Genomic DNA, 27614 nt, shown 5'->3' with positions numbered 1-27614 from the left:
TTGGAGGCAAAGTGATACTGTTTCTCTTCAATGCATCTATTCTTGGATTCTTCTGCTATAATGGTGTGCAACTCCTCTCCTGGACTCCTGGACTCCTGGACTGCCATGAATGGACTCTTGTCTGTGGGTGCCTGCCAAAATTGGTGCACTGTGGAGGGACAAAGGTAGAGAACATTTACTCTGCCATCTTGCTAATGGCACCTCAATTATGTTTCTATGAATTATTAAAGAACAGTTGGAATTTGAAATAAGAAAATAATACTTTGTGCAATAGCATAAAAAATATAAACTACTCAGAGCTAAATATAGCAAAATGTGGACATGATGTGTATGATGCAAACTATAAAACATTTATGGGAACATTAAAGAAGACTTAAATAAATAGAGAGAGGTATGGTACTCATGGATCAGAAGATTCTATGTTGTTACGAGAGTCATTTTCCCCTATTGTGATCAGCCTGCAGATGCCAAATTTGGATGTCGAGACTGATGATGTCACAAGTGCACCAAAAGGGTGTGAAGAGAGTACCACTCACGGAATAAAACTTTCTGGAGAGAACAAAGCAGGCTTCCAAACATTTTTAAAAGGACTTGAAAGAATGGGCTTAGGTTTTTATGGTGTTTAGAGAGTGGGGCCGGTTAAGAACCCTTTCCGTAAGCTGGAATCCGCATACTTTAAGCTTCCTGCTAGTGCCAAAGTAGAAAGCACCTGGGCTTTCTGGTCACCTTGCCCAGAGTGGGGGCAGAAAGGTAAGAAAGAGTGGTGGGGCTTCCAAGCTGTTAACAATCAAACATCAAAAATGGAGGGGCACCTGGGTGGCTCAGTCAGTTAAGGGGCTGACTCTTGATTTTGGCTCAGGTCATGATCTAGGGGTCATGGGATCAAGCCCCATGTGTCTGGCTCCGCAGTCGGTGGGGAGTCTGCTAGAGATTATCTCTTTCTCTCCTCCCTCTGCCCCTTCCCTAGCTCTCTCTCTCTAAAATAAATAAATAAATCTGAAAAAAATAAAAAATGGAGTCAGACGCTTTATTAGATTCCCAATTTGATCTATAGACTCAATACTATTCCAAAGTCCTTCTTTATCTCTAATAATAATCTTTTTTCTTAAGTCTACTTTGTTTGATATTGATATAGCTACTACAGCTTTCTTTTGATCAGTGTTTACTGGTAAATGCCCCCCCCCCGCCATGTTTTCACTATTAATAACATGGTTGGGTTTAAATCTACCATCTTTCTAGTTGTTTTCTATTTGTTCTCCTTTTTTCTCTTTTTCTGTTTGTTTTTGATTATTTTTATGATTCCATTTTATCTGTGCTATTGACTAGTAACTATATTCCCATTTGGACTTTTTCATAACGCTTACTCTAGAGCTTACAATATCTGCCATGAACTTGTCACAATCTATCTTCAAATAATATCATTTCATTTCATGTATAAGAAACTTACAATAATTACTTGTTATATTTACTATTACTTACCCTTTGTGGTATTGTAATACATGGCTATAATTTTTGCTCTACACAATTATCTTTTTAAGTGATTAAAACTAAGAAAGCCATCTTTTACATATACATTTGTATTTATTTATTTCTCCTTAATTAATTGATTGTAAACATTTCTGCCACTCTTCTTTAGTTTTTATAGCTTCAGCTTTCTGTCTGGTATCATACTTCTGCATGAGGAAATTCCTTTAACATTTCCTTTTTTTTTTTTTTTTAAGATTTTATTTATTCATTCGACAGAGAGAGAGACAGCCAGCGAGAGAGGGAACACAAGCAGGGGGAGTGGGAGAGGAAGAAGCAGGTTCATAGCGGAGGAGCCTGATGTGGGGCTCGATCCCAAAACGCCGGGATCACGTCCTGAGCCGAAGGCAGACGCTCAACCGCTGTGCCACGCAGGCGCCCCTTATCTCTGTTCTTCTGCATGTTATACCCCTCATTTCTACCCTCCTGCACACTGCTGGCTGCTTTCAAGATTTTATCTTCATCTTTGGTTTCAGCAGTTTGACTATAAAGTGTCTAGGTGTGGCTTCTTTTGGTATTTATATTTTGGGGGATTCTCTGGGTTTTTGGTTCTGTAGAAAATTGTTTTTTATTAATTTTAGAAGTTTCTCAGAAATTACCTTTTTAATATTTCTGTCATATTCTTTACTACTTCTTTTTCTGGAAATCTAATTACATGTATGTTAGTTTTTTTGATATTGATATTGATAAGCTCTACTCTTTTTTTAACTCTCTTAACTCTTTTCATTTCAGTTTATATAATATATACTGATGTATCTTCAAATTTACTGATTCTTTTTTTTTTTTTTTTTTTTTTTTAGTTGTGCTCAGTGTGCTGATAAGCCTATCTAGGGAATTCTTCATCCCTGATAATGTGTTTCTCTTTTTCTTTATGTAAAATTTCCATTTAACTTGAAAAAAAAATAGTTTCTATGTCTCTGCTGAGATTGTCTCTCTGTTCTCGTGCATGCTATCAACCTTTGTTATTAAATCTTTTAAATATAAATCATAGTGATTTAAAGATCTCTGACTGATATTTCCAACATCTGGGTCATCTCTGATGACTAGTTCTGTTGATTGCTTTATCTGTTAACAATGGTATTTTTATGCTTTTTAAAATTTCATATCATGTCAATGAAGTCTTGACATCATTTGTAGAAGAGTAATATAAGCTGAGTTATAATATTTAAATCTGAAAATGGGCATGCCTCTTTTGTCAGGCTCTCGTGTCAGAAATTGAGTTAGTTTAGCCAGAAGTTCAGCTTGGGTTTGGGTTTTGTTGTTGTTCTCATTTTCTTCGTTGCAGTGTAAGCTTTATTTATTTATTTTTTAAAAATATTTATTTATTTATTTGAGAAAGAGAAAGAGAGCACAAGTGGGAGGGGCGAGCAGACGCCCCATCAAGCAGGGAGCCTGACACATGAGGCGGACAATGACAACTAAGACAATGATGAGGGGCTTGATCCCAGGACCTGAGATCAAAGGCAGGGACTTAACCGACTGAGCCCCCAGGCGGCCCTGCAGTGTAAGCTTTAAATTCTGCAGTGGAGGCTACTGCTCTTGGTGCCTCGAGTTGGGTGCGCCAGGCTAATGGGGGCTTGTTGGCTTTGGGTTTTGTTGTTTTTTTTCTTTTTTCTCCCGCTCCATCCTCAACTTTCTATGCTCCCTGTATGCTGGTTCTCTTTTCATGTGCTTTATCCTTCTTCAGCTGTAAGCTACCATTTCTTATCACTGTGTGCCAAGTTCATGGTGGGAAAGACGGCATCTTTATTTTTCTGCTGTAGTTTCAGTCTTCACCAGACTCTCGGAGCCTGATTCTCAGGGACAGGGCTTTATCAGTATTTGCCTACTGAACTCTCATTTGTAGGTCATGGATAGAAAAGAGTTTCTTATCTATTCCCAGAAATAGTACACCTATCCTTATACCAGTGCAGGATTTTGAGTCTAAGAGTTTTCCTGCTTTTGCCTAGGGGCATAGGGCCTGTGCTTTTATTCAGTCCCTAGAAGCAATAGGTCTGCCCCTTCCTCCAGTAGGTTCAGGCTTTTTTACTTTTTATGAGAGAATGACCCAGGTGGCTGGGTGGGTTTTCATACTTTCGCCACACTGACAGCCCCAAATCTCCTATATGCCTCTACCACTGATCACCTCCTACATGCTTACTTTGTCCCTAGTTTTTCTCATGAGACTCCAGTGGAAAAGAACTTGTGAATTAGGGCAAAGTCCCCTTGTGTCTTCAACTCCCAGCTATTCCAAACTGATACTTCAGTCCATACTTGTCCTTTCTCCTTACTGACTTATATTGTGTTTTGCCAAAAGTAAAAGAGTTTGTGTTTCCTACCTCTCCTTGGAGGCGCTTGCAATTATTTGGGATTCAATATATTTGATTGCCTTGTAACCTCAGCGCTCATATGGCCTCCAGAACAGTTTGTATAGATTTTTCTAGCTTTTTTTGGCTGCTAAAGTAGGAACCATGTCTCTCTTCTGGTATTCTACATCCTAAATGGAAGCAAACTCTGGAAATTAAAACTTGAAAGACAGAAGAGAGCCAATCAGGGGAGTGGCTAAGCTATGTTGCTGGAAAATCACCAGAACAAAAATTTACTAACAGCAGCTGTGGGTCCCTTGTCTGCTCCAGCTCTTGGATTTTCACGTGCAACTACTTCCCTTATCATCTCACATGGACCCAAATTAATTATCTGTAAAGAGTGTCTGTTCCTTGCAATTAAAAACCTTAAAACTTGCATGAAACTCAGCATCTCAAAATCAAGAGAACCGGACTCATGTCGTGTGGTAGGCAGGATTTTAGAGATGGCCTCCCAGGTTTTTCATACCTTGGTTACTCAAACACTTACCTAGATACTGCCCTAAAGAGATTTTGCAGATGTAAAATCTGCAGTTGACCTTAAGATCTGAAGATTATCAAGGTGAGCCTGACTCAATCAGGTGACTCATTTTTAAGCAGAAAGTTTTTTACAGCTGGTAGCAGGAAAAGTCAGATTTGAAGCATGAGAAGGATTTGAGTGCACTGTCGTTGGCTTTGAAGGTGGAGGGGGCTCTTTGTAAGGACTGGAGAGTGGCCACAAGTAGCTGGGAGCAATCCCTAGCCAACAGCCAGCAAGGAAATGGGGACCGCAGCTCTTACAGCTGCAAAGAACGGAATTCTGCCATTAACAGGAATGACACTGGAAGAGGGACTTAAGCTCCGGATGAGAACATAGCTAGCTGACACATTGATTTTAACCTTGAGTGATCCTGAGCAGAGATCCTAGAGACACCATTCTGGATTTCTGACCTGCAGAACTGGGAGATAACAAATTGTGTTGTTTTAAAATGCTACATTTGTGGTAATTTGTTACATTGCAATGGAAAACTAATACATGTTGATTTCAGGTGGGTAGAACCCTCCCAAGCAAAATCATAAATGATTTTGTGCCCCTATGTTACCAGAAGAAGAGCCTTTTGGAAAGACATGTTTTCATGATCAGGATGTTGAAGGGACTTATAGCAGAGACTTAATCACAGAAAATACAGAGGAAGTTCCATGAAACACCACTTGGATGACTGGGGAGGTGACTGCACAGAAAGCAGATTCTATCAGTAAACAAGGATTAGAGCAACTGGCATTCAAGTCGGAATAGCCTTAGCTCAAGAGGAAGGCAAAACTAAGCACGTAACCGTGGCTCTGCTTTGGTTTCGAGAATGAAAGTATGGTGGCTAAATAGTAACGATGATAAAACAACAGCGGTGACAACCGTTTATGGGATATTTACTCTGCGCCAGACACAGTTGGAGTAACTTCACCCGTGCTTTTTCTAATTTTAAAATCTTCGAGCTTGATGCTATTAGTTTTCTTTGAACCCTTGCATGGGGGTGATGCAGAATGATCCTGAGATGAATCAGGAAAAAGCAAGGAAACAATGGCAGAGTGTTGGTACGGCAAGTTCAAGTGCCTGCTACAGTTTTATAATGTGCCCTTAGACTCAATAATGCTTGTTCACTCTGGCTAAAGAAGGAAGTAAACTCTTCAATTTATGCATCTTGAAAAATACCCTTCTTAATGCACTTAAAAACAGATGGTTTCTGAGCCAGGACCAATAAATTAGACATTCCGTATTTCTAAATTCATGTTTTATCTAAAGTATATCATATAATGTGAGTTAACAATATTCATTGATCATCTTTTTTTTTTTTTTTTAAGTAATCTCCTATTCCCAACGTGGGGCTTGAACTCACGACCCTGAGATCAAGAGTCACATGCTTTACTGACTGAGCCCGACAGGTTCCCCAACTGATCATCTTAAAAAATTAGATTACTAACACATTTTGGCCACACAGTAATAGAATACGTGTAAGGATAATTATGCCTTATCACTAGGGTCCAAGAACAGATGGTAATCAATTCTCCAGAGTTATCTGATTAGCAGATATATAAAATAATAGTAAAAATCAACATTAATAAACTACAAGGAACCATTATTTTTTGCCAGTTTTAATTTGTGTCCCACAAATAGTTTAATTTTCTTAATTAAATAAGTACTAAAATCAAAATCATGGAAAATAAGAAGGGACTGAATCTCCTTAAATGATGGAGCACTGAAGCATTTTTACTTTTTCATGCAGACAAAAAAAAAACAACCCTAAAACAACAAATAAACAAACAAAAAAACCCCTGTCCACCCAAGAGCTAATCCATTTTCCACGCTCATTATCATTCAGATGAGTCTTTTGTAAGACAAAGATGTCGGCAGAGCTTTTTCAGTGTCTGAGAACGCCTTTCTTATTTGGATTGTACAAATAAAGAGGACCCTCTGGATCTAATTAAGAGATTTTTCACCTGCCATCATTCATTCGGTTCACAAACATTTATGGAACACGTGCTATGTGCATGGCATGACGTTAAATACTGTATATTACACCACGAGTTATGCCACGATGGGCCAATCATAAAACTATGCTATTCCTCAATCCTGTGATTTTTCACGATTTACTTCTTTCATTCAACAGGGCCTGATTAACAACCAAGGGCTAGGCCAGGCCTCGAGGCTGATGAAATGAGCTCCCGATCTCTGCTTCCACTTGCTCATATCTGATGGGGAAGGCAGGTTCATAAACGAGAAACTGCTGTGCAACTGAGGTCCCACCTTAAAGGTTTTGTGATGATGTAATGGAGTCTGTGTGTGTGTGCATGAGTGTGTGTGTGTGTGTGTGTGTGTGAGCGTGAGGAGAAGGGCCAGAGAAGAGCTCCCCGAAGAAGTGACAAGCGTGGGGTCTTGACTGACAAGAATTTCCAAAGGGAGGTAGGGGGAGCCATTGCAGGCACAGGGAAGAGCCCTGGGAATCCTAGTTGTGGGAGGCCCAGCACATTTGGGGAACCACAGTCAGGTGAGGCTGGAGGCTGGAGGACTGCCTGGGAATGAGGTTGGAGAGAGAGAAAATGAGAGGATCGTGTGTGGGTATTAGTTAGGTTGAAATCATATGAACTTGCCAATATTAGATTGTTTTGACTTAAAAAAGGCAGTTTGATATGGTTTCAATGATATTTCCAGATGACATGAGAATGATGAATGCACGTGAGTAAATACACGAACAGACTCTAATTCTATTGTCACTGGTGCTCTTATTTGCATTTTCCATGTCCCACCCTGATCAGAAATGACTTGTCCCTAGGACCGGGACCATTCCGTGTCTGGGGGAGATTCTGAGGTTACACAAAGGGAAGTGGTGAGAGTGGGACTAGGGAAAGGGATTCTGCAGGACAGCACTGCGGAAAGAGCGTGGATACGATGAAACTAAAACCCTGGCTTTTACTGAACGCCAGAATGTGCTGGCCACTGAGCTAAGTCCATCGCACGCACTGTCTCTAGTCCTCACGACAGCACCCCTAGCTGTGTCTTTTTACACCTACTTCACACACTGGAACTCTGAGGCTGAGAGACAGGTGCCGCTCTCTGGTACCCAGGAGAGCTAGGGTGCGTGATTCCCCTGCTCCCTGCCCTTCCTGGAGGCCCTGTGAGAGTGACCGCAGGTAGAACCAGAAGGGACTGAGCGCTAGCTGACCTTTAAGCGTCGCCCAGAAGAGGAAAGACCAGATGATGGGTGTGGCCCCATGAATGACCAGTATCAGAAGTCCTTGCTTTTTAATTTGAATTTTTTTGGTCTTAGAAAGGGGCAGACGATGGGGATGGGAGTGTAGGAGATAGAGCTTGGTGGTAGGGGAAGAAAAGGGGGAGACAGGCTGCTCTTTCCTCTCTCACCTCCCTGGCAAGCACCCAGCTGGCTCTATAACTTAACTCCTTGTTTACTGTGGCGAGAACAAAGCACATTCTGCTCAGTGAGGTCTTTCCTGACAACAGTTACCTAGCAGGGGGAGAAAATTGTGCGGACATGATTTGATGAAAACATTTTTCTTGATTTATTGCCCGAAAAAGTGTGCGTAGAAAGGAATACGTTGTCAGGAAAATGCAAACCCAAAACTTGAAGCCTGTTACTAAAGGAGTGTTCTCAGCTGGGAAATTTGGAAGTTATTCAGCGTTTCCATCGCTTTGGGGTGGCCGTCCAGTTGAGACTCTGTGGTTCCCTGTGGCCTTGTCATCTCGAAGCCACCCAGCGCACTACAATGCGCAGTGGGAACAATGCCTCAGGAGGCCCATGCGACCCATGAGTACAGCACCTCATCTATTATCTGAGTGGCCTATTCTAGAAACCATCTTTTGGGTGTGTCTTTTTATTTGTTTCTTCTGTCCCACATGCTGAGAGTGATGACAAGGGTCATTTCTAGTTAATGTTGTGGACAGTGCACTCGGAGTGACCTTTCCAACTAAGAAGCAGCCATTCACAGTCTGGATTTTTAAACATTTTTTTCCAAAAAAAAAAAAGTGCATGTTTTTCCTTAAAGATCACACGTTTGAATTTAGACTCAGGTGTCTCTCTGTTTCTTACCTCTTTTCATAAGAAACATGATTTTGTTAGAATTTGAAAGAGAAAATCACCGTGGGGTTATTTTGCAGGGGCAGAAGGGAAGCCATTTTCAGCAGAGTGGAAGAGATCATTAATCCTTCCAATGGAAAACACTACAAGAAATATGCAAACCTCTTAGCAGGGTCCCTCTCTCTTCCAGCATTCGTATGAATCAGGTATACCAAACTATAAAATGCTTCCTGAAAACAATATTTTCTTGATAACTGGAATTTCAACATTTATGAAACATTAACTTTCCTCAAGTACTTTTTTCAGTTTATGTTTAAAAAATACTTGAGATAAACTCTGGTCTATACATGTTCTGAGCATGGCATTTTGGGCACATTTTCAAAAACCATTAAGGCAGTCAAATAGTTGACATATACAAAATGATCAAGCACCTAATTCATCTTGATCTGTATTTTAACTTAATTTTTAGGTTACTGATGACAAAGTCTGGCATTCTCCTGACATTGAGGGCATTTGGGAACAGTCTGCCTCCCTGTCATCTGTGTAGCCACTGAACACCACCACGATTGTTATCGGCCTATATAAGCTGAATCTTAAGCAATAGTCTTCTTTTTATATGCTTCTCCCCCTCCTTTCTGGTAACCAAGAGATGAGTGTAAAGAAAAAAAGCTAGTACTTGGCAATGCAGCGTTTTAGAGACGTCCAGTTTAATTCACCTTTGTATGTGATCACACTTCTCCAGATACTTAGAAGAATCTTTGTTGAGTGTCTGTCCTTGCTCAGCTCAGCGCAGAGGCCGAGCTGCTGGGACACAGGGACAAGAGGAGATGGGGGTGGGGAGGGGATGAGCTTAGGTCTGTTTTGAAGTAGGTTGTTGAGGCCAGGTCACCTTCTTTGGTGCTTGTCTGAAAATCCTAGGACCCTAATATTTTAAACTGTCTTTGTCAGAATAGTTTACGCCTTCGAGTCTTTGCACAGGCATGTTTCAAAGGTTCCTGGGCTCCATTGCTCTTAACCTTTATTTATACCCATTGAAGGTTCTTGCTAAGTTGTCTACGGTGGGGCAAAGAGGACAGCCACTCAGATGGATGCGCCGGTGCTGGTCTGGCCTGGCCTGGCTTCTGCTCCAATATGCCCTGCAGGCTGGGGAAGGCTACAGCTGGCCAGAGGCTCCTGTCCCTCATCTACCATCCTCTCTGATGCAGGCGGCTCAGTGACTGCTGTCCAGCCCAAGGGAACGTTGCACAGGATCCAGGTGCTCAGCCCAGAGAGAATGTTCCCTATTGAAAGCTCGTTGGGAACACGGCCCCTCAAAGCCAGTCGCTGTGGGTCCTTCTGTTATTTGGAAAAGACCATGTCAAATGTCTAACAAAAGTGTTTAAACAGTCCTTCTCCTTTCTGGTGATTTGTGTAGGAAAAGAAGGTTAAATCTGGTGTCGGTCCTTGGCAGAGCAAACGTACATATCCCGGGACTGTCTTTTATTCTTACAGAACACTTATATAACATATATATAGCTGGTGATAGATGAGCGATGTTTGAAAATTTAGTTAGAAGTAACAGAATAGGGCGTTCTTTGATTCTAAATCCCTTCAACTAGAAAAATGGTCTGTATTTTAAGAAAGAATTTGGCAACAAGAGTTGTTTCCTAAAATTCATCAGAACCTGAAAGAAAACACAGAATTCTTCCTCTTTAACCCATATCATTTACAGTGTTAAGGTCTAAATGGCAAAACACATATTAAAGTTTAAGATTATATTAAGTTTTAAAAAATATTTAATGGGTAAGAAATGGATTTTTCCTACACTCATTTTAATTAACACACTTATTTAATCTAAAATTTAACACTTTGACACTTTTTGTCTTCTCCCTTTTGAAAATTACTTTGTAAAAGCAAATAAAACAGTTGCAGAGTCAATTATTTAAAAAACACTATTTTCTGTTATAGGATAACTATTTGCCTGGGCTTGGTAAATTAGAGGCTGTCCATTGTGAGCTCATTTCTGTATGAGATTCATTTAAACTTTTATTACTCTGTAGATCACACAATGGAGCAACAGTGTTAATAACCTGATACTGTAGCTGCAGGATTTGCAACCTATTCTTATGAAGCAAACTGCCCCCGGGCCAGAGGCTGCTCATTTATTTCACTATATTTAAATCAATTGAGACGGCAGTCAGACAATAAATTGTGTGTGTGTCTCTACTCATAAAACTGGCATCTCAAACTGTAAAGGCTTCTACAAAGATTTAACAGCTCCCCCTTTCGGGACGGACTCTTCTTCCTACCGTCTTCTGCAGGGAAGGTGTGGAGATGTAAATAACATTCTTTTTCTGTCTTCTTGTTAAATTCTGTTTTACCACCGTAGAGTGGGGTCCAACTTTTTCAGCTTCTGTAAAGCTCCCAGTTACTGCTTGAGGGGAATTCTTTTGTCTGAGCAGCGGAACAAGATAACCGACTTAATCTTCCTAGTAACACGTGAGTCGCTATGTATCATTTTAATCTGCAAAACACTAGGGCTGAGTAGTGTCACATGCTGATTTTACTTTTCTATGAGAAAGTGACTCCCGGGTTCAATGATGGATTGCTTGTTCTCTTTAAACAACAGTCAAGATGGTGAATGCCCTGGGGTGATAGACAGAGTGTGCAATGGGAATGAGGGCAAAGCTGATGGCCCGGTTCAAGTTCACCTGACAAAGCTGGAGCAGTCTGCAAGCAGCATTCGAGAAAGGATTATTCACACTGGCATTATAGTTTTGAATGCATTTTTCTCCTTGCGCAGCTGCAAAGCTCCCTCACACTGAAGGTTTATGCACCATAATAAAGAGATTTATTTTTTTTCTCTCATTCTTGCTTCTTACACTTTACACCTAGTTTCTACTGAACTGTTCAGGCAGAGGACGTCTGTGTAACCAAACTACACAGAACAAACATCATCTCCAAAACAATAGCAGTGCCAAGACAGTAACAAAAGCCTACTATTTCTGATGTCTGAAGGGACAAAAATTAACTCTCTTTAAGTGGAACCCAACTCCTGAAACTTAGCTTTTTATATATTGTCATTTGACATTACATACACAAGATTAAAATAAAAATTATTTATTCAATTTAGAAACACAATAGTAGAGTTTTTCTAGAAGTTACTTGAAAATATCCCAGTGACCACTTTGCTGTGAGAAATAAGCATTGAAGAATAGGAGTGGGGGAGGACATTAGAAAAGCTTAAACATACAGAAGCAAAAGAATTTTCTTTATAAATTAGAAGTAGAACTGAATAAATTCTATTTTTCTTTCCTTCCAACTTTCCATCCTTCTGTCCATCCGCTTATCTACCCATATCCTACCTTGTTGTAGAATGGCTTCCTAAAGTCTGGAGAGCTCAGACATTCTTCTATAATTGAGACATAAATCCTTATTGCCTCTTGCCTTATGTAGCAAGAGGTAGCTAGCTAATAAGTAGTTATTGAGCATTTAAAATGCATAGAATTAGCATTTACTTATTCACTCAATTATTTAAACAAAAATGAACTAAGCATCAACTGTTAAGCAGACAGTAATATAAGCAAGTGCTGGGGGTACGAAGGGCTCCGTTTAGGCTGGTGAAGTAGAATGACCTCCAAGCCAGCCTCTAATGATCCGATATTCATGCTGTTTTGGTCTCCTCCCACATTGTATCACAGTGACCTGTGTGACCCATAGTATATAGAAGTGATGGTATGTCACTTCTGAGGTTACATTATAAAAGACATTGTGACTTCTGTCTCTCTCTGTCCCTTGTATTTCTCACTCTGATTGAAGCCAGCTGCCATGTTGTGCTAAAGACAGGCCCACATGGTGAGGAACTGAGGCCTCTGGCCAACAGCCAGCAAGGAAGACACCTCCTGCTAACAGTCACATGAGAGAGCTTGGAGGCAGACACTCCAGTCCCAGTCAAGCCTTCAGTTGACAGCAGCCCCAGCCGATATTGGGATGGAACCTTAAGGAGACTCTGAGTCAGCACTATCTGGCCAAGCCACTCCCCAGTTTCTGATCTGGGGAACCTTCAAGCTAAGAGCCTTTTATAATCCTTTGTATATAATAATCCTTCGTTATTCAAAGCCTCTAAGTTTTGGGTTAACTTGTCAAGCAACAACAGAGAAATAATAGAATAGATAATTATAATTCAACTCTGGTGTAGATGACACGAGTGTGTATTAGCTTCCATGATAACTGCACAGTGATAGTTGCACAATTATTTTGGGACATCAACAGAGGGGTACTTAATTTAGGTTGTGGAGAAAAGGAGAGTGGGAATCAAGGATACCAAAGGAGGATTTTTTTAGGAAGTGTTGGTTGAGTGAGTCTTCAAGGATGAGAAGACATAGGGGGTGACTGTCCCTGCAGGCATAAGAAAAGCATGAAAATAGTCATCAAGGACAAAGCAGCTTGTAGTGGGGTGGGAGGGAGGAGGCTGATTTCAAACTGAACCCATTAGCAGTTCAGTGTTTCTAGAGAGTACAGTGTAAGACCAGGAGCATGATGGGCTAAAGAGAAAGATGGGCCCTATATGCTCATCTAATAATGTGGACTTTCTATTAAAAAAGAGAACAATTTAAATTTCATATTAAATACATCTTTTGATATAAGTGGTACATGCTTATTCTAAAAAATTTGGAAAATATAGATGACAAAGAAGAAAACAAAGTCCACTATCATAAATTCACTAGCTAGGAAGAATACAATAACCATTTCCATATAGTATGTATTATTTTTTCTACTTACATATACACACATACTGATATTGGGATCAATACTATAAATGCTTTTTTTTTTTTTTAATTTATATACAGGCACCTGGGTCACTCAATGAGTGGTCATTTCCTTCAGCTCGGGTCGTGATCCCAAAACCCCGGAATGGAGCCCCACATCGGGCTCCTTGCTCAGCAGGGGCCCGCCTCTCCTTCTCTCTCTGCCTGCTGCTCCCCCTGCTTGTGCTCTGTCAAAGAAATAAATAAAATCTTTAAAAAATTTATAATAATTAAATATTTTTGAATACATACAATTTTAGTGGATGAATAACATTCCTGGATGAATTATAATATATAATACTATTCCCCTACCCTTGAAATTTTAAATTATTTCATTTTTTTATTATCATGAGTAATGTTATGATACATGCACTTGTATTTGTTCACATTTCTCATTATTTCTTCATTAGAGATTCATAGAAGAATTAATGGGTCCAAGAATGGACACCATATATTGTTAAATTCCTTTCCATAAAGACTACAGTAATGCACATTCCTATCATCAGTTATAGCTGAATTTCTTCCAACCTTTACAGAATTAAGTATTAGCTTTTAACATATGCACAATTTGATGAGTGAAATAGTATTTTCTTTTTGCGAATCCTCTGTTCACATCCTTTCTCTATTTTTTCCCCCTTATTTGTGTTTCATGGTAGGAGTTAAAGCAAGTTAATGACGTGGTAAGATTTGTATTTAAGAGAATCACTAGTGTCTCAGAGGAGGATGTGGGGCAGCACTAGAGAGAGAGATCTTGTAGACCTCAATTAAGGTTTTCTGGTCATGGGGAAAGAGAAAGAACTGCATTCAAGAAGAGCTAGACTGAAGGGTGCAGTATAGAATGTCCACACTGTACTACCTACGATACCTATTCATGCCCATGAATATTGCACTCCAGTACTCGGCCATCTCACCTGTTACCATGGGTAAACAATCTGTGCTTTGGTCTAATACTATCCCTGCCATTTGTGTACTGGATTCCATCCCTCTTGCCTCCTCAAGGCCATTGCACCCACAATTCTCCATTCTCTTTGCCTTATATCATCATTTCTTCATTCTCTTCTGTAACTCTGTCATTGGTATGCTGTGACTTCTCCCATCTATATAAAAAATATCCTATTTTCTCTCTTGATTCCACTTCCCCCAATACCCACCACCCCATTTCTTTGTTCTCTATTGAAGCAAAACTCACACAGTATTCCATATGTTCTTCCTCCATTTCTTTTCCTCCCTTCTCCCTTAAATTCTTCTGTGTGGATGCACCCTAAGGTAACCCCCAATGAATCACACCCTTGTAATTCCTTGCCCTTGATGGTGGGTAGAAGTTGTGAGTTGCTTCTTAAGTTGACTCTTAAGTTATGTTGCATAAAACACTCTTTGCTTCCTGGGAAGAAGGGAGATGCTCTTCTGCTGGTCTTGAAGTTCAGCTGATGAGATGGCCTGTGCATGTCAGGAAGCTACAATGGCCTCCAGGAGCTGAGATGGGCCTCCAGCTAACAGCTTGGAAAAAGTGGGGATGTCAGTCCTACAACTGTAAGGAGATGAGTTTTGAAACAACCTGGTAAACTTGGAAGTGCATTCTTCCCTTGTCAAGCCTCCAGATAAGAATATAGCCTGGCCAGCCCCTTGATCACAGCCTTGGGAGACTTTGAACAGAGGACCAGCTAAGCTGTGCCCAGACTTCCGACCCATGGAAACTGTGAGATAATGTGTGTTGTTTTAAGCTGCTAAGTTTGTGATAATTTGTTATGCAGCAATAAAAAATGAATGCATCTTTCCATTTGAGACTTCACCCCCAATACTCAACTCCATCTGCTCACACCAAGGTTACTAGTAAACAATTAAATTCACAGTACTCATTTTATCTATAAGCAGCATTTGACACAACTGATCATGCCTTCTTTTTTTTTTTTTTTTAAAGATTTTATTTATTTATTAGAGAGAGAGAGACAGCCAGCGAGAGAGGGAACACAAGCAGGGGGAGTGGGAGAGGAAGAAGCAGGCTCCCAGCGGAGGAGCCTGATGTGGGACTCGATCCCGTAATGCCGGGATCACGCCCTGAGCCGAAGGCAGACGATTAACCGCTGTGCCACCCAGGCGCCCCGTCATTGGTATTTTGATCGGGATAGCATTGAAAGCGTAGATTGCTCTGGGTAGCATGGACATTTTAACTATGTTAATTCTTCCGATCCATGAGCATGGAATATTTTTGCATCTTTTTGTGTCTTCCTCAATGTCTTCCAAGAGTGATTTATAGTTTCTAGAATATAGGTCCTTTACGTCTCTGGTTAAGTTAATTCCAAGGTAACGTATGTTTTTTGGTGCTATTGTAAATGGGATGGATTCCCTAATTTCTCTTTCTTCAGTCTCATTATTCGTGTATAGAAATGCAACTGATTTCTGAGCATTGATTTCGTATCCAGCCACATTACTGAATTGCTCTATAACTTCTAATAGTTTGGGAGTGGATTCTTTTGGGTTTTCCATATAGAGTATCATGTCACCTGCGAAGAGAGACATTTTGACTTCTTCTTTGCCGATTTGAATACCTTTGATCCCTTTTTGCTGTCTGATTGCTGTTGCAAGGACTTCTAGTACTATGTTGAATAATAGTGGCGAGAGTGGGCATCCCTGTCGTGTTCCTGATCTTAAGGGAAAGGCTTCCAGCTTTTCCCCATTGAGAATGATATTTGCTGTAGGCTTTTCATAGATGGTTTTTATGAGATTGAGGAATGTACCCTCTATCCCTACACTCTGAAGGGTTTTAATCAGGAAAGGATGCCATATTTTGTCAAATGCTTTTTCTGCATCTATTGAGAGAATCATATGATTTCTGAATTTTTGTTTCTGGATAAAATCTAAGACACTGATAGATTTTTGAATGTTGAACCACCCTTGCATCCCAGGGATGAATCCCACTTGGTCATGATGGATAATCCTTTTAATGTACTGTTGGATTCTATTAGCCAGGATCTTGTTGAGGATTTTGGCATCCATATTCATTAGGGAAATCGGTCTGTAATTCTCCTTTTTGATGGGGTCTTTGCCTGGTTTGGGGATCAAGGTAATATTGGCCTCATAGAATGAGTTTGGTAGCTTTCCTTCTGTTTCTTTTTTTTTTTTTGAAATAGCTTTAGGAGAATAGGTATTATTTCTTCTTTGAATGTTTGGTAGAATTCCCCAGGAAAACCGTCTGGGCCTGGAGTTTTGTTATTTGGAAGGTTGTTTATCACTGATTCAATCTCTTCATAATTAATTGTCCTGTTTAAAAAATCAATTTCTTCCTGTTTCAGTCTTGCTAGTTTATAGGTTTCCAGGAAGTCTTCCATCTCTTCCAGATTGCTTAATTTATTGGCATAAAGCTGTTGATAAAAGTTTCTAATAATCCTTCCAATTTCATTGGTGTTGGTTGTGACCTCTCCTTTTTCATTCATAATTTTATTAATTTGGGTCCTTTCTCTATTCTTTTGGATAAGTCTTGCCAGTGGTCTGTCAATTTCATTAATTCTCTCAAAGAACCAGCTTCTAGTTCTGTTGATCTGCTCTACTGTTTCTGAGTTTCTAATTCATTGGTTTCTCCTGGTTTCTAATTCATTGATTTCTGCTCTAATCTTGGTCAACTGCTTCCTCGTGCATGGATTAGGCCTGTCCCTCTGTTGCTGTTCCAGCTTTTTGAGGTGAGAATATAAAAACTGCATTTTAGATTTTTCTATTCTTTTGAGTGAGGCTTGGATGGCTATGTATTTCCCCCTTAGGACTGCCTTTGCAGTATCCCATAGGTTTTGGACTGCTGTGTTTTCATTCTCGTTGGTCTCCATAAATTGTTTAAATTGATTTTTGATTTCCTGGTTTATTGAATCATTCCTGAGCAGGATGGTTCTTAGTCTCCAAGTGTTTGAGTGTCTTCCAAATTTTTCCTTGTGGTTGAGTTCCAATTTCAAAGCATTGTGGTCTGAGAATATGCAGGGAATAATCTCAGTCTTTTGGTATCGGTTGAGACCTGTTTTGTGACCCAGAACGTGGTCTATTCTTGAGAATGTTCCATGGGCATTAGAATAGAATAAGTATTGTTTGGTTCTGTGGTGTAGTGTTCTATATATATCTATGAGGTCCCGCTTGTCGAGTATGGCATTCAAAGCCCTTGTTTCTTTGTCGATTTTCTGCATGGGTGCTCTGTCTATTTCTGATAGTGGAGTGTTGAGGTCCCCTACTATTAACGTATTTTTATCTATATGTCTCTTTATTCTGGTTAAGAGTTGGCTTGAGTATCTTGCTGCTCCCCTGTTGGGGGTGTATATATTTATAATTGTCATATCCACTTGTTGGATACATCCTTTAAGAATAATATAGTGCCCTTCTGTGTCTCTAACTATAGTCTTTAGTTTAAAATCCAATCTGTCTGATATGAGAATTGCTACCCCAGCTTTCTTTTGAGGTCTATTGGCATGAAAGATGGTATTCCATCCCTTTACTTTCAGTCTGAATGTATCTTTAGGTTCAAAATGAGTCTCTTGTAGACAGCAAACGGATGGGTCATGTCTTTTTATCCAGTCTGCAACCCTGTGGCATTATGGGAGCATTTAGGCCATTTACATTGAGACTGATTATTGAGAGATATGATTTTAATGATGCCATGTTGCCAGTAAAGTCTTTGTTTCTATTGATTGTGACTTTCTGTTCTGTATCACTCTTGGGGCCTTTTTACTTTTATAGAACCCCCCTTAATATCTCCTGTAGGGCTGGTTTTGTGGTTACAAAATTGGTCAATGACTGGCGATTCTGGAAGGTCTTTATTTCTCCATCAATTCTGAATGACAGACTTGCTGGATAAAGAATCCTTGGCTGCACGTTTTTCTCTGAAAGAGCTTTAAAAATTCCCGCCCAACCCTTCCTCTCATTCCAGGTCTGCGTAGACAGGTCTGATGTAATTCTGATACCTTTGCCTGGTACGTGAGAAATTTCTTTGCCCTGGCCGCTTTCAATACTGTATCCTTGGATCTAATATTTGCGAATTGCACTATGACGTGATGTGGCGTAGGTTTGTCGTGGTTGAGCTTGGGAGGGGTCCTCTTTGCCTCTTGGACATGAATGTTTGTTTCCCTTGCTAGATTAGGGAAGTTTTCAGCTACAATTTGTTCAAATACCTCTTCTAGACCTCTGTTTTTCTCCACCCCCTCGGGGATGCCGATGATTCTGACATTGGAACGTTTCATTGAGTCAGTAATCTCCCATAACCTACATTCTTGAGCATGGATTTTTTTGAGTCCAGTTTCTATTTTAGCTTTTTCTTCTACTAACCCATCCTCCAATTTGCTGATACGTACTGCCTCATTCACCCTGGCCATCAGAGCCTCTAGTTTTGACTGCATTTGGCTCATAGAATTTTTAATTTCTGCCAGATTCGCTCTCATTTCTGCCCTTAGTGATTCTATATTCTCATTAACATTTTCATTAATACTTTTTTCAAGTCTACACATCATCTTGACCATTGTTACTCTGAATTCCATTTCTGATAATTTGGTTATATCCATATCCATTAGTTCTGTGGCAGAGGCTACAGACTCATTGTCTTTTCTTTGCTGGGGGGGGACTTCTCCTTCTCGTCATTCTGATGAGGAGAGGTTGCAGGGTTGTCCAGAGCCCAAATTATTGACCAGGACCCAGGCCATGCACCCTTGTTTTATAGGGATGTTAGGGATGTGGGCTTCTTGATTTTTCAGCCTGCCTTCTGGGGGAGGGGCCTGCTGCGCCATTACTCAGGCAACCCTGTTTGGGTAGAGTCTCCATGTCCCCTGCGAGGGGGGATGGGGATGGGCACACTGTATTTCCAGGCTTTTGTTCTCTGGCGGCTTTCCCTGGCAGTTTGCTGTGCCTCTTCTGAGAGTCAGAGCAGCAGTGGCCGAATCTCAGCCTCTGTCTCAGAACAGAGGGATCGTGGACCGTTCTCCACTGATGTTCTGGCCACTTTAACTCTGTTTCTGTTGGTGCTACTCAACCCTGCAGCGTCCCAGGATGTGCGCCCCACACCTGGCGGCCCAGCCCTCACTTCCAGGGCCGGCGCGTCTCTGTCCTTTGTGTTTCTAACACCGCCGGCCGCCAGCCGCCCCATGCGCGCTCCGGAGCTCCCGGTGTCAGTCTGGTTCCAGTGAGCGCACTGGAGCTCCGTGAGAAGTCTGGTGGCACGTGGTCCCCGGCTCATGGTCTCAGTCTGCTCTCTCGCAGGTGCCAGTCTGCGAGCCCCCCCCCCCCCCGCCCCATGCAGGTGGCTACTGCTTCCCGGTGCCCAAACTTGGCAGCTCCCTCCCCTTTCCGTTTATCTTCCGATATCTGTGCACGGTTTCATGGCTCCCCGCTTCGTACCTCAATACTCAGCACTGGAAATGTTCATTTGTAGAGATCTAGATGTATCTTCCTGCGTCTCAGGCTGATTCCGAGGAAGTTCAGGCTGGTCTGGTACCTATCCAGCTTGACTCAGGGGACCGGCTGAAAAAGTGGTCCCCTACTCCTCTGCTATCTTCACTCCACCGACCTCAGTAATTCTTTCTTGAATGACACTTAGTTTGCTGTTTAACTTTTCTATTAAATTTTAAATATCAATGACTGTATTTTTCATTTTCTATAAAGGCAATCTGGCTCATTTTAAATGCTTCTGGTCTTTTTGGATTTATGCAAACCTTAAAAATAATTTATAAAACCCCTAACACTGAATATTTATTATTGGTTTTATACAAAATATAAATGAATAACAACATTAAATAAAAGTAAATGTGTAACAACATTAAAGGGAATGATAACCAACACCTTCTGGGCAGTGATTGCCTCTTGGGTAGAAGAGAGGTGAAGATTAGGGAAAGGTCCATTGGCATCTTCAACATTAGTTATACTTAATTTCTTAAGCCAGACATTACATATATTGGTGTTGGTGTAAATAAACAACTATTTAAAGAGATTTTTAAAATGTAATTTTCTGAGAATTCCCCTCAGTAGTACTATTTCTCTTCTTTATGATACAGAGATATGCATTGTTTCATAACCTTCCTTCCTCTCAAAGCGCCGATGTTGCTAGCCTCATCTCATTCAACAGATAGCGTAGACTTTTGACTTCACAAAGAAAAGGGTGCTCCCACACATGCTTTTCATCACCTTCCTTCTTTACCGCCTCCAATTTCCAATTTCTTCATCCATTGTTGTTACCTCCTTTTCTTTTGTATTGGTAGAGACACCCATATTTCTTTGCAAAGTAAACATCCGGATCTTTATTTCTGATTTCATCTTCTACCACAAGGGTTAACAAACCTTTCCTGTAAAGGCCAGATAGTGAATATCTTTGACTTTGTAGCACACAGTCTCTGACACAACTGCTCAACTCTGCCACTGTAACACAAAATCAGCCACACATAATATGTAACTGAACAAGCATGGCCGTATTCCAATAAAACTTGGAATGGTGGTGGCAGGATTTGACCCAGGGGCCATAGTTTGCTGATATCTAGTCTACAACATCCCAAAGGTCACTCTGTCAATCAATGGCTTGTTTTTGCTGTCAACCATCTCTCCTCATTATCCTCCATCACTCACCCAATACAGATTCTATTTCTTCTTGATTTTTCTGCAGGACTTTACATTGTTGACCACCCCTTCTTGTATTCTTTTCTGATTAGCTTATTTGATACAAATCATAGTTTTTATCATCTCTACTCACCCATTCCTTGGATAATCCTTGGTATTTCTTCCTTTCTATGACCTTCTAATTTAAAAAAATTGTGGACATTTAAAAATATATACAAAAGGAGAAAGACTAATATAATGAATCCCCATGTACCCTTATGGCTGCTTCAACATTATCAAGAACCAAGCTTTTTTCACTTCTACCTTTACTTTTTTTTTGGCCTTAGTATTGTTTTAAGATACCACCTCACTAATTTTATCTAACACTCAGTAAACACTAAAAATCCCTAATTTCCCCCCAAAGTGTTATTTTATCATTGATTTATTATCCCACTTTTGGTGATACAGTTGATTGAGGTGTAAGTAACATCAGCCTAATTCCTCCATTATAAAATTCCTCATCAACTATTCTCCTAATAGTATTAGCAGTTATCAGTGACTTTTGCCTAGGTCCATAATTTCCTAATTCTATCATTCCTTCTATGTTCATTAGCTGGAATTCTACTATAATGTTTTAGAGGGGGGGGGAACTCCTTTGATTTCTCCTTTACTCGCATACGCTAGCACCACATTCACAATACTTCTGAAACCAGATGTGTGGGTTTTCTCCCCACACCAACTAATTCTCTGACACCAGCTGGATGTCCTATCATTCATGTCTACCTGGAATTAGCATCAGATCCCACAGGCTAAGGGCTCAGTCTCACAAGACTCCCTGACCTCAGACACTAATTTCAGTCCCAGCTGTGCCCTGTACTTCTTCCTGAATTGCTACACATTGGGGTTCTCATGACCCCCTCCTTAGGTTTGACACTATGCTACAGTGGCTCACAGAGGTCAGGGAAACATTTAGTTACTCACTGGTTTATTATGAGAGAATAAGATGAAAGAAATAGTGAACCTCAGGTGGGAGAGATACATAGGGCAGGGTATGGGGGAGCAGCACCGACATGGAGCTTCCCACCCTCCCAAGACCTCCGGGTCGTTCAGCACCCTGGCGGCTCTCCGAAACTGGTAATTCGGGGATTTTTACGGGGGGATTCAATTGCTAGTCCCTCTCCCCTTCTAGGAGGATGGGAGGTGAGGCTGAAAGTTCCAAGCTTCTTATCATGGCTTGGTCTTTCTGGTGACCAGTCCTTATCCAGAAGCTCTCTAGGAGCTCCTCAAGAGTTGTCTCATTAAAACAAAAGATACTCTTATCACTCAGGAGATTTCAAGGGATTTAGGAGCTCTCTGTCAGGATCGGAGTCAGAAACCAAATATGAGAACAAAAGATGCTCTTAGTGCTCTTATCACTTAGGGAATTACAAGGCTTTTAGGAGCTCTGTGCTAGGAACAAGGTTCAGAGAGCAATATATGTATTTTTACAATTTCACAAATGTTAATAGTAGATAGTGAGTAAATTTGTCTTATTCCTTTTCTCAGACGGAAAAAGTTAAGTGCCTCACTGTTAATTATGATATTGCTGTTTCTTTTTTAAAAAGTTTTTTAAAAAATCCCTTTATCAGATTTAGAAAGCTTTCCTTTATGCTTAGTTTGCAAAGAACTTTTCACCATGAATTGATTTTCATTTTATTAAATGACCTTTTTTGCATCTTTTGAGATGCTATGATTTTCCCTCTTTGTTAATAGGATGAAGTTTTTTCCATTTCTTTAAGAAACTTATGTTGGTTTGGGTTATTCAGGAAGCAGATGCTGAAAGGGATTAGACATTCAAGATACTTATTGGGAGAAATGACTCTAAAGGCTAAGCAGCCGGGAGGGCACGTATTGCATGGTGCACTGGGTGTTATACGCAAGTAATGAATCATGGAACTTTACATCAAAAACTAGGGATATACTTTATGGTGACTAACATACTATAATAAAAAATTATATAAAAAAATTCTTACCTTAACTACAATAAATAAATAAATAAATAAATTTTATTATTATTGCAAAAAAAAAAAATAAAGGCTAAGCAGTCGGAACAGGGATATGCAGGTGTGGTACCAGTGGAAGGAGAGGGCAAAGGAGGACTGGGCAGGAAGAGTGTCAGACGACAACGTAGTGTTAAGAAAGTTTTTTATCAGGCCACTGGGAAGACGCGTACAGTCACGTGTTGAAGTATTCTGAGCCTGGTTTCCTGGCCTTTGCTGAGTCACTGGCTGAGAGCATGCTGGGGAGCATGACTCCGTTGTGATCCAGAGGGGCGGAAGCTGGAGAGTCAGTCAAGCACACCCCTCACAGCAGGAGATCTGTAACGGTTCTCACTTGCTCCAGCTGCAGCTGTGGACAGACTGGTGCAGTAACCCCGAACTGAGAAAGCTCTATCAAGTATAAGGAAACCTCATGTACACAGTCTGAGTCACACCACCAGATACGCGACTAAGACTTGCTGAAGCAATACGTAAGAATGAGGGAAATTTAGAATGAATAGTAGAGAAGGGAAAGAGTGAAAACCAGTTGCATCCCCAAAGACCAACCTCAGTAAGGGAATACCTCACCAATATCCTTCTTCTAAGTTTCTTTTAACAAGATCATGGATGAGCTGCTCCCCACACCTGTGTGAAGAAGCAGATCTGTTTGGTGCAAGGAGTGGACGGTTGTGCCTGTTAAAACGCACCATTCTTCCCTCATACCTTTTGCAAATGTAAATGTACTAGAAACATACTTTAAAAATAAAGAAACCCATGGTAGGGAGGATCTACATATGACGTATAACCTAGAAGCCATAAAATAAAAGATTAATGAATTCAACTGTCTAAAGTAAATTCTGTGTGGAAAAAAAGTTTCATACAAAGTCAAATGGCAGAAGACAAACAGAAAAAAACCGGAACTCATATCACAATGTCCTGAATTCTTTAATACATACAGAGAACTCCTAAATCAATAAGAAAAACACCCATAGTATCAGCGTTGATAGACAGTGACATAAACCTCCAACATCTCGATGGCTTAAGCCTAAAGTTTATTTCTCATCTGTTTTGTGTCCACGATGGGGCCTTTTCCAGGTTGCCCTCACTACAGGACTTGTGCTAATATTCTTGCTAATTGTGGCAGAGGGAAAGTAATTCCACAGCATCTTGCACTGGCAATGAGATACGGGCCTGAAATTAATACTTGACAATGCGTCTCACAAATTATTGGCTAGACCTAGTTCCAGTGGCCCTGCCTAAGCCCAAGGGGGCCAGGCTATGCCATACTGTGTGTGCCTGGAAGGAGAGGAGGACCCCACACAGGTAAGCAGCACTAAACCTACCCCATTACTACGCCAGATAGTCTATGAATTTTTTGGTTTCTCAACTGAAGGTCTTGTCAGAGAAAGACGATGGCATATTTCATTACATTCCACATGCTGGTGATTAAAAAAGTAAAAAATTCCTTTCTTTCCAAAATTGGTAGTGACATCATTCTGATCAACAGAGTGAATCTGGGGATCTGTCAGATAGATGAGTCCTTTTCCATTACCAGTTACCCAACCTACAAGAGAAATAAGTATGTCTCAGAATTAAAGCCTCTATAAATGTCAGTAAAGTATTTCAGAAAAATAAAATGTATATACTTAAAGAGATACTTTAAAAACTCAGTTATACTGAGGCTTATGTTTAATAAGTTCTTGTAAGGTATTTGGTATTGCATATTCCAATTATTGGTTTATGAAGGGAAACCGAACATTGGGTAATTAAATTTGTCAAATATGACATACCTAGACCACCAATTTTCAAGGAATTAGAGAGCAATAAAATGTACTCAGTTTAATTACGAAGATCACAATATATTGAATATTTCTTTCATGATTCATAAGTCACTTTAGTGCCTAACCCATTAATTCATCTGTTCATTTAACAAATATTTATTGAGCATATACACTATACAAGACACTGTTTTGAGTGCTGAGGATTTAGCAATGAATAAGTGAGTAAAAAAATCACTATACTCATTAAGGTAACATTCTGGTGAAGTGGGACAGATTAATAAGCAATATAAGTAAGTACAAATATATAATATGACAGAGAATGATGATAAATGCTATGGAAGGGGGATAGAGAAAATCTTGGGGGATGGTCATAGAATCATTACTAAGAATAGTTATAATAAACCTCATTTATCATTTAAATGAAGTGAAGAGTATTGGCTAATAATTCAGTAAATAAAATATTAGATGAACTGAAATAAAATTAAAGTATTAATGCAGAAAATTTTAAAAAAGTCAGATTCGAGTACACACAACTTTCCATTTCATAATGGCCCCATTATGAAACCTAATATCACACTTGTGATAAAGGTAAAGGGCTGAAGAAAAGAGTAGAAAGACTTTCATATATTAAAGCACGCAATATTAAAAAACCTACATCACTCAAATATACTTAAGTGAAATTAAAAAAAGCCATTGTAGATTTGTTCTAGAATTAAGCCCAACAGAATGTGAGCCAGATCTTCTCACTGATTATGTGACACTGTAGACCCTTGGAGAAGCTTTAGACATTTTTTTTCAGACATTATTTGCTACATACAGTAAAATCAATTAATTTAATTACAAATTGTAGTCTAGGCACTGAACAATCTATTAAATGATGACCAGAAGAGCTAGTTACAAGACCTCACATATACATATGAGTAACACTAAAAAAAAAATAAATCCTAATTTCACATACCTTGTAAATCGACTACAACATCTCTATGATTAGAAAACTCATAGGAAAAATGGCCATAAGCCAAACCATATTCTGTGGCTTTGTATTCTGTTTTAACCACTTTCGTGTTATTTGATAGCTTTACAAATTCTCCCAGTATGTAAGGTTCCACACTGATACATCCCTTTATCGTCTTGCCTTCCAAAATCTGAAAAATAGAAACGGGAGACAATATACCATAATGGCTGGGAAGGCCTCAGGCTCTGGGGTCGGGTTGGCCTCACTTTGAACCAGGGCTTTGCCAATTAGGAGCTCTGTTACTTCTGGAGATTACTGTCTGCTCATTTGTAAAGCAGATATTATCATAATAGCTACCTTAGAGCATTGTTAAAAAAATTAAATGAGAAAAATGCATGTAAAGTGCTTAACATTTAATGTGGCATATAACAGAACCTATAATTATTATTCTTTTATTAAAATACTCACAAAAATGAGGCCATGAAGTGACCTACCCTAGGGAGCTAGCTCGTCAGGACATGTAGATAGATCATGCCCTGGAATGCTGGGCTGCAATATCAATTCAAGTATTTGTGTGTATGATCCATTTTGCCAAGTTGTTTCAAAGGTTGGAGTTAATGTGTTAAATGCTTGGCATAGTGCTTGACATAAAGAAAGTGAAAAACGGATGATAGCTATTATTGGTAGTAATAAAATATGGGTCAAAAAATGTTTTTGGCCAAAGTAAAACAAAAAATCCTTTAGGTATGAATGAGCTAAGGATCCAACATATTTGGGAAGGCAGGGTATTCTTAATCCAAATAAGAGAAAGTCAGTGGAGATGGATGGTTGCCTTTATGTATGTATGTATGTATTTATTTATTTATTTTAAAGATTTTATTTATTTGACAGAGATAGAGACAGCCAGCGAGAGAGGGAACACAAGCAGGAGGAGTGGGAGAGGAAGAAGCAGGCTCATAGCAGAGGAGCCTGATGTGGGGCTCGATCCCATAACGCCAGGATCATGCCCTGAGCTGAAGGCAGACGCTTAACGACTGCTCCCCCCAGGTGCCCTGCCTTTATGTATTTAAAGAGATATCTTAGTGAAAACAGATTGGTCTCAATGGCCCCAGAACGTGGAGCTGCAATTCCTAGATAGAAATCAGAGGAAGACAGATTTGGGCTCAATCTAAGAACTTCCTAACAACTAGAATTATTTGAAAGTGAAAAGGGAATAATTCTTTTCCCTTATTAAAGGTGTTTAAGCTATGATTTACTAATTACTTGGTTGCCAGGGGCGAAGATGTACAGATGTAAAACAGGGAATTCAAGCATCATTGGGTATAATTTGTACTACATATAACCTTTAGGGTCCTTCTTCTCTCTTTGAAAGTACAGACAGTACACAAGGAAAGGATACTAAGAATGCTAACTTGACCATGTGGGACCAGATACTAAATTAACAGGGTGACTTGGAAGATCCAAATTATGTATGCAGGGTCTAGAAGGTCGCAGTTCTTATATATCTCTCTAAGTAGATGAAGTAGTTGAAAGAGTCTGGTGACTGAGTTTACTGGATTTTACCAAAAATGTAACCTAATATATACTTAAGGCTTGTTTAACCAAACCTTTGCTCTCTTTAATCTTACCAGTAATATTGTGGATGGGATATAGAATATCTGTGTTGGAATCTTTAGTTCATAAAGTCTCTTGTTAAATTCTGTCACATAGTATTGTGCAGTCATTTGTCGTTCCACATCAGTGAAGTGGTACCAGAGCCCCTTCTGCTCCTTATATTCTTTCCCAACGTATCTATGACCAGAGGAAAAAACACACAAAAGAAATGTGAAAGTGATCTTATCACAGAGTAAGAGAGCGGAGACCAAGGAGATATGCAAAAATGCTTGAAAGACGTTACTCTTTCTCTACCTTGGACAGCCAATATTAATTATCTTGACTTACCTCATGACTCAAATAATTTTGTAAGAGCCTCCTGAACAAGAGAACAGAATTCATGTTGGCTGACTGTGATGGCTAATGTTATATGCCATCTTGACTTGGCCATAGGATGCCCCGACATTTGATCAACCATAATTCTGGGTGTTTTTGTGAGGTTGT

At 39.9% G+C, this 27614-nt stretch overlaps 1 protein-coding gene across 8 annotated transcripts in view; it reads right to left on the bottom strand.

Annotated features, from left to right (window-relative positions):
- Nucleotides 1–23710: 23710 nt before the first annotated feature.
- The window catches only part of ALPK1 (alpha kinase 1), a 121203-nt gene continuing 117299 nt past the window's right edge, over nucleotides 23711–27614 (bottom strand). For all 8 annotated transcript variants that reach the window (XM_057310007.1, XM_048212175.2, XM_026499193.4 and 5 more), the window contains 3 exons: nucleotides 27146–27308; nucleotides 25521–25707; nucleotides 23711–24345 (listed from right to left, as the gene is read on the bottom strand). In XM_057310007.1, coding sequence (XP_057165990.1) covers nucleotides 24146–24345; nucleotides 25521–25707; nucleotides 27146–27308 — 550 coding nt within the window. In that variant the 3' untranslated portion in view covers nucleotides 23711–24145. The remainder of the gene's footprint in view (nucleotides 24346–25520; nucleotides 25708–27145; nucleotides 27309–27614) is intronic.

The sequence above is a fragment of the Ursus arctos genome, unplaced genomic scaffold (genome assembly GCF_023065955.2).
Source record: "Ursus arctos isolate Adak ecotype North America unplaced genomic scaffold, UrsArc2.0 scaffold_11, whole genome shotgun sequence".
Lineage (NCBI taxonomy): Eukaryota > Metazoa > Chordata > Mammalia > Carnivora > Ursidae > Ursus > Ursus arctos.
The sequence above is the reverse complement of the archived record's forward strand: the minus strand, read 5'-3'. Positions and strand labels throughout refer to the sequence as shown.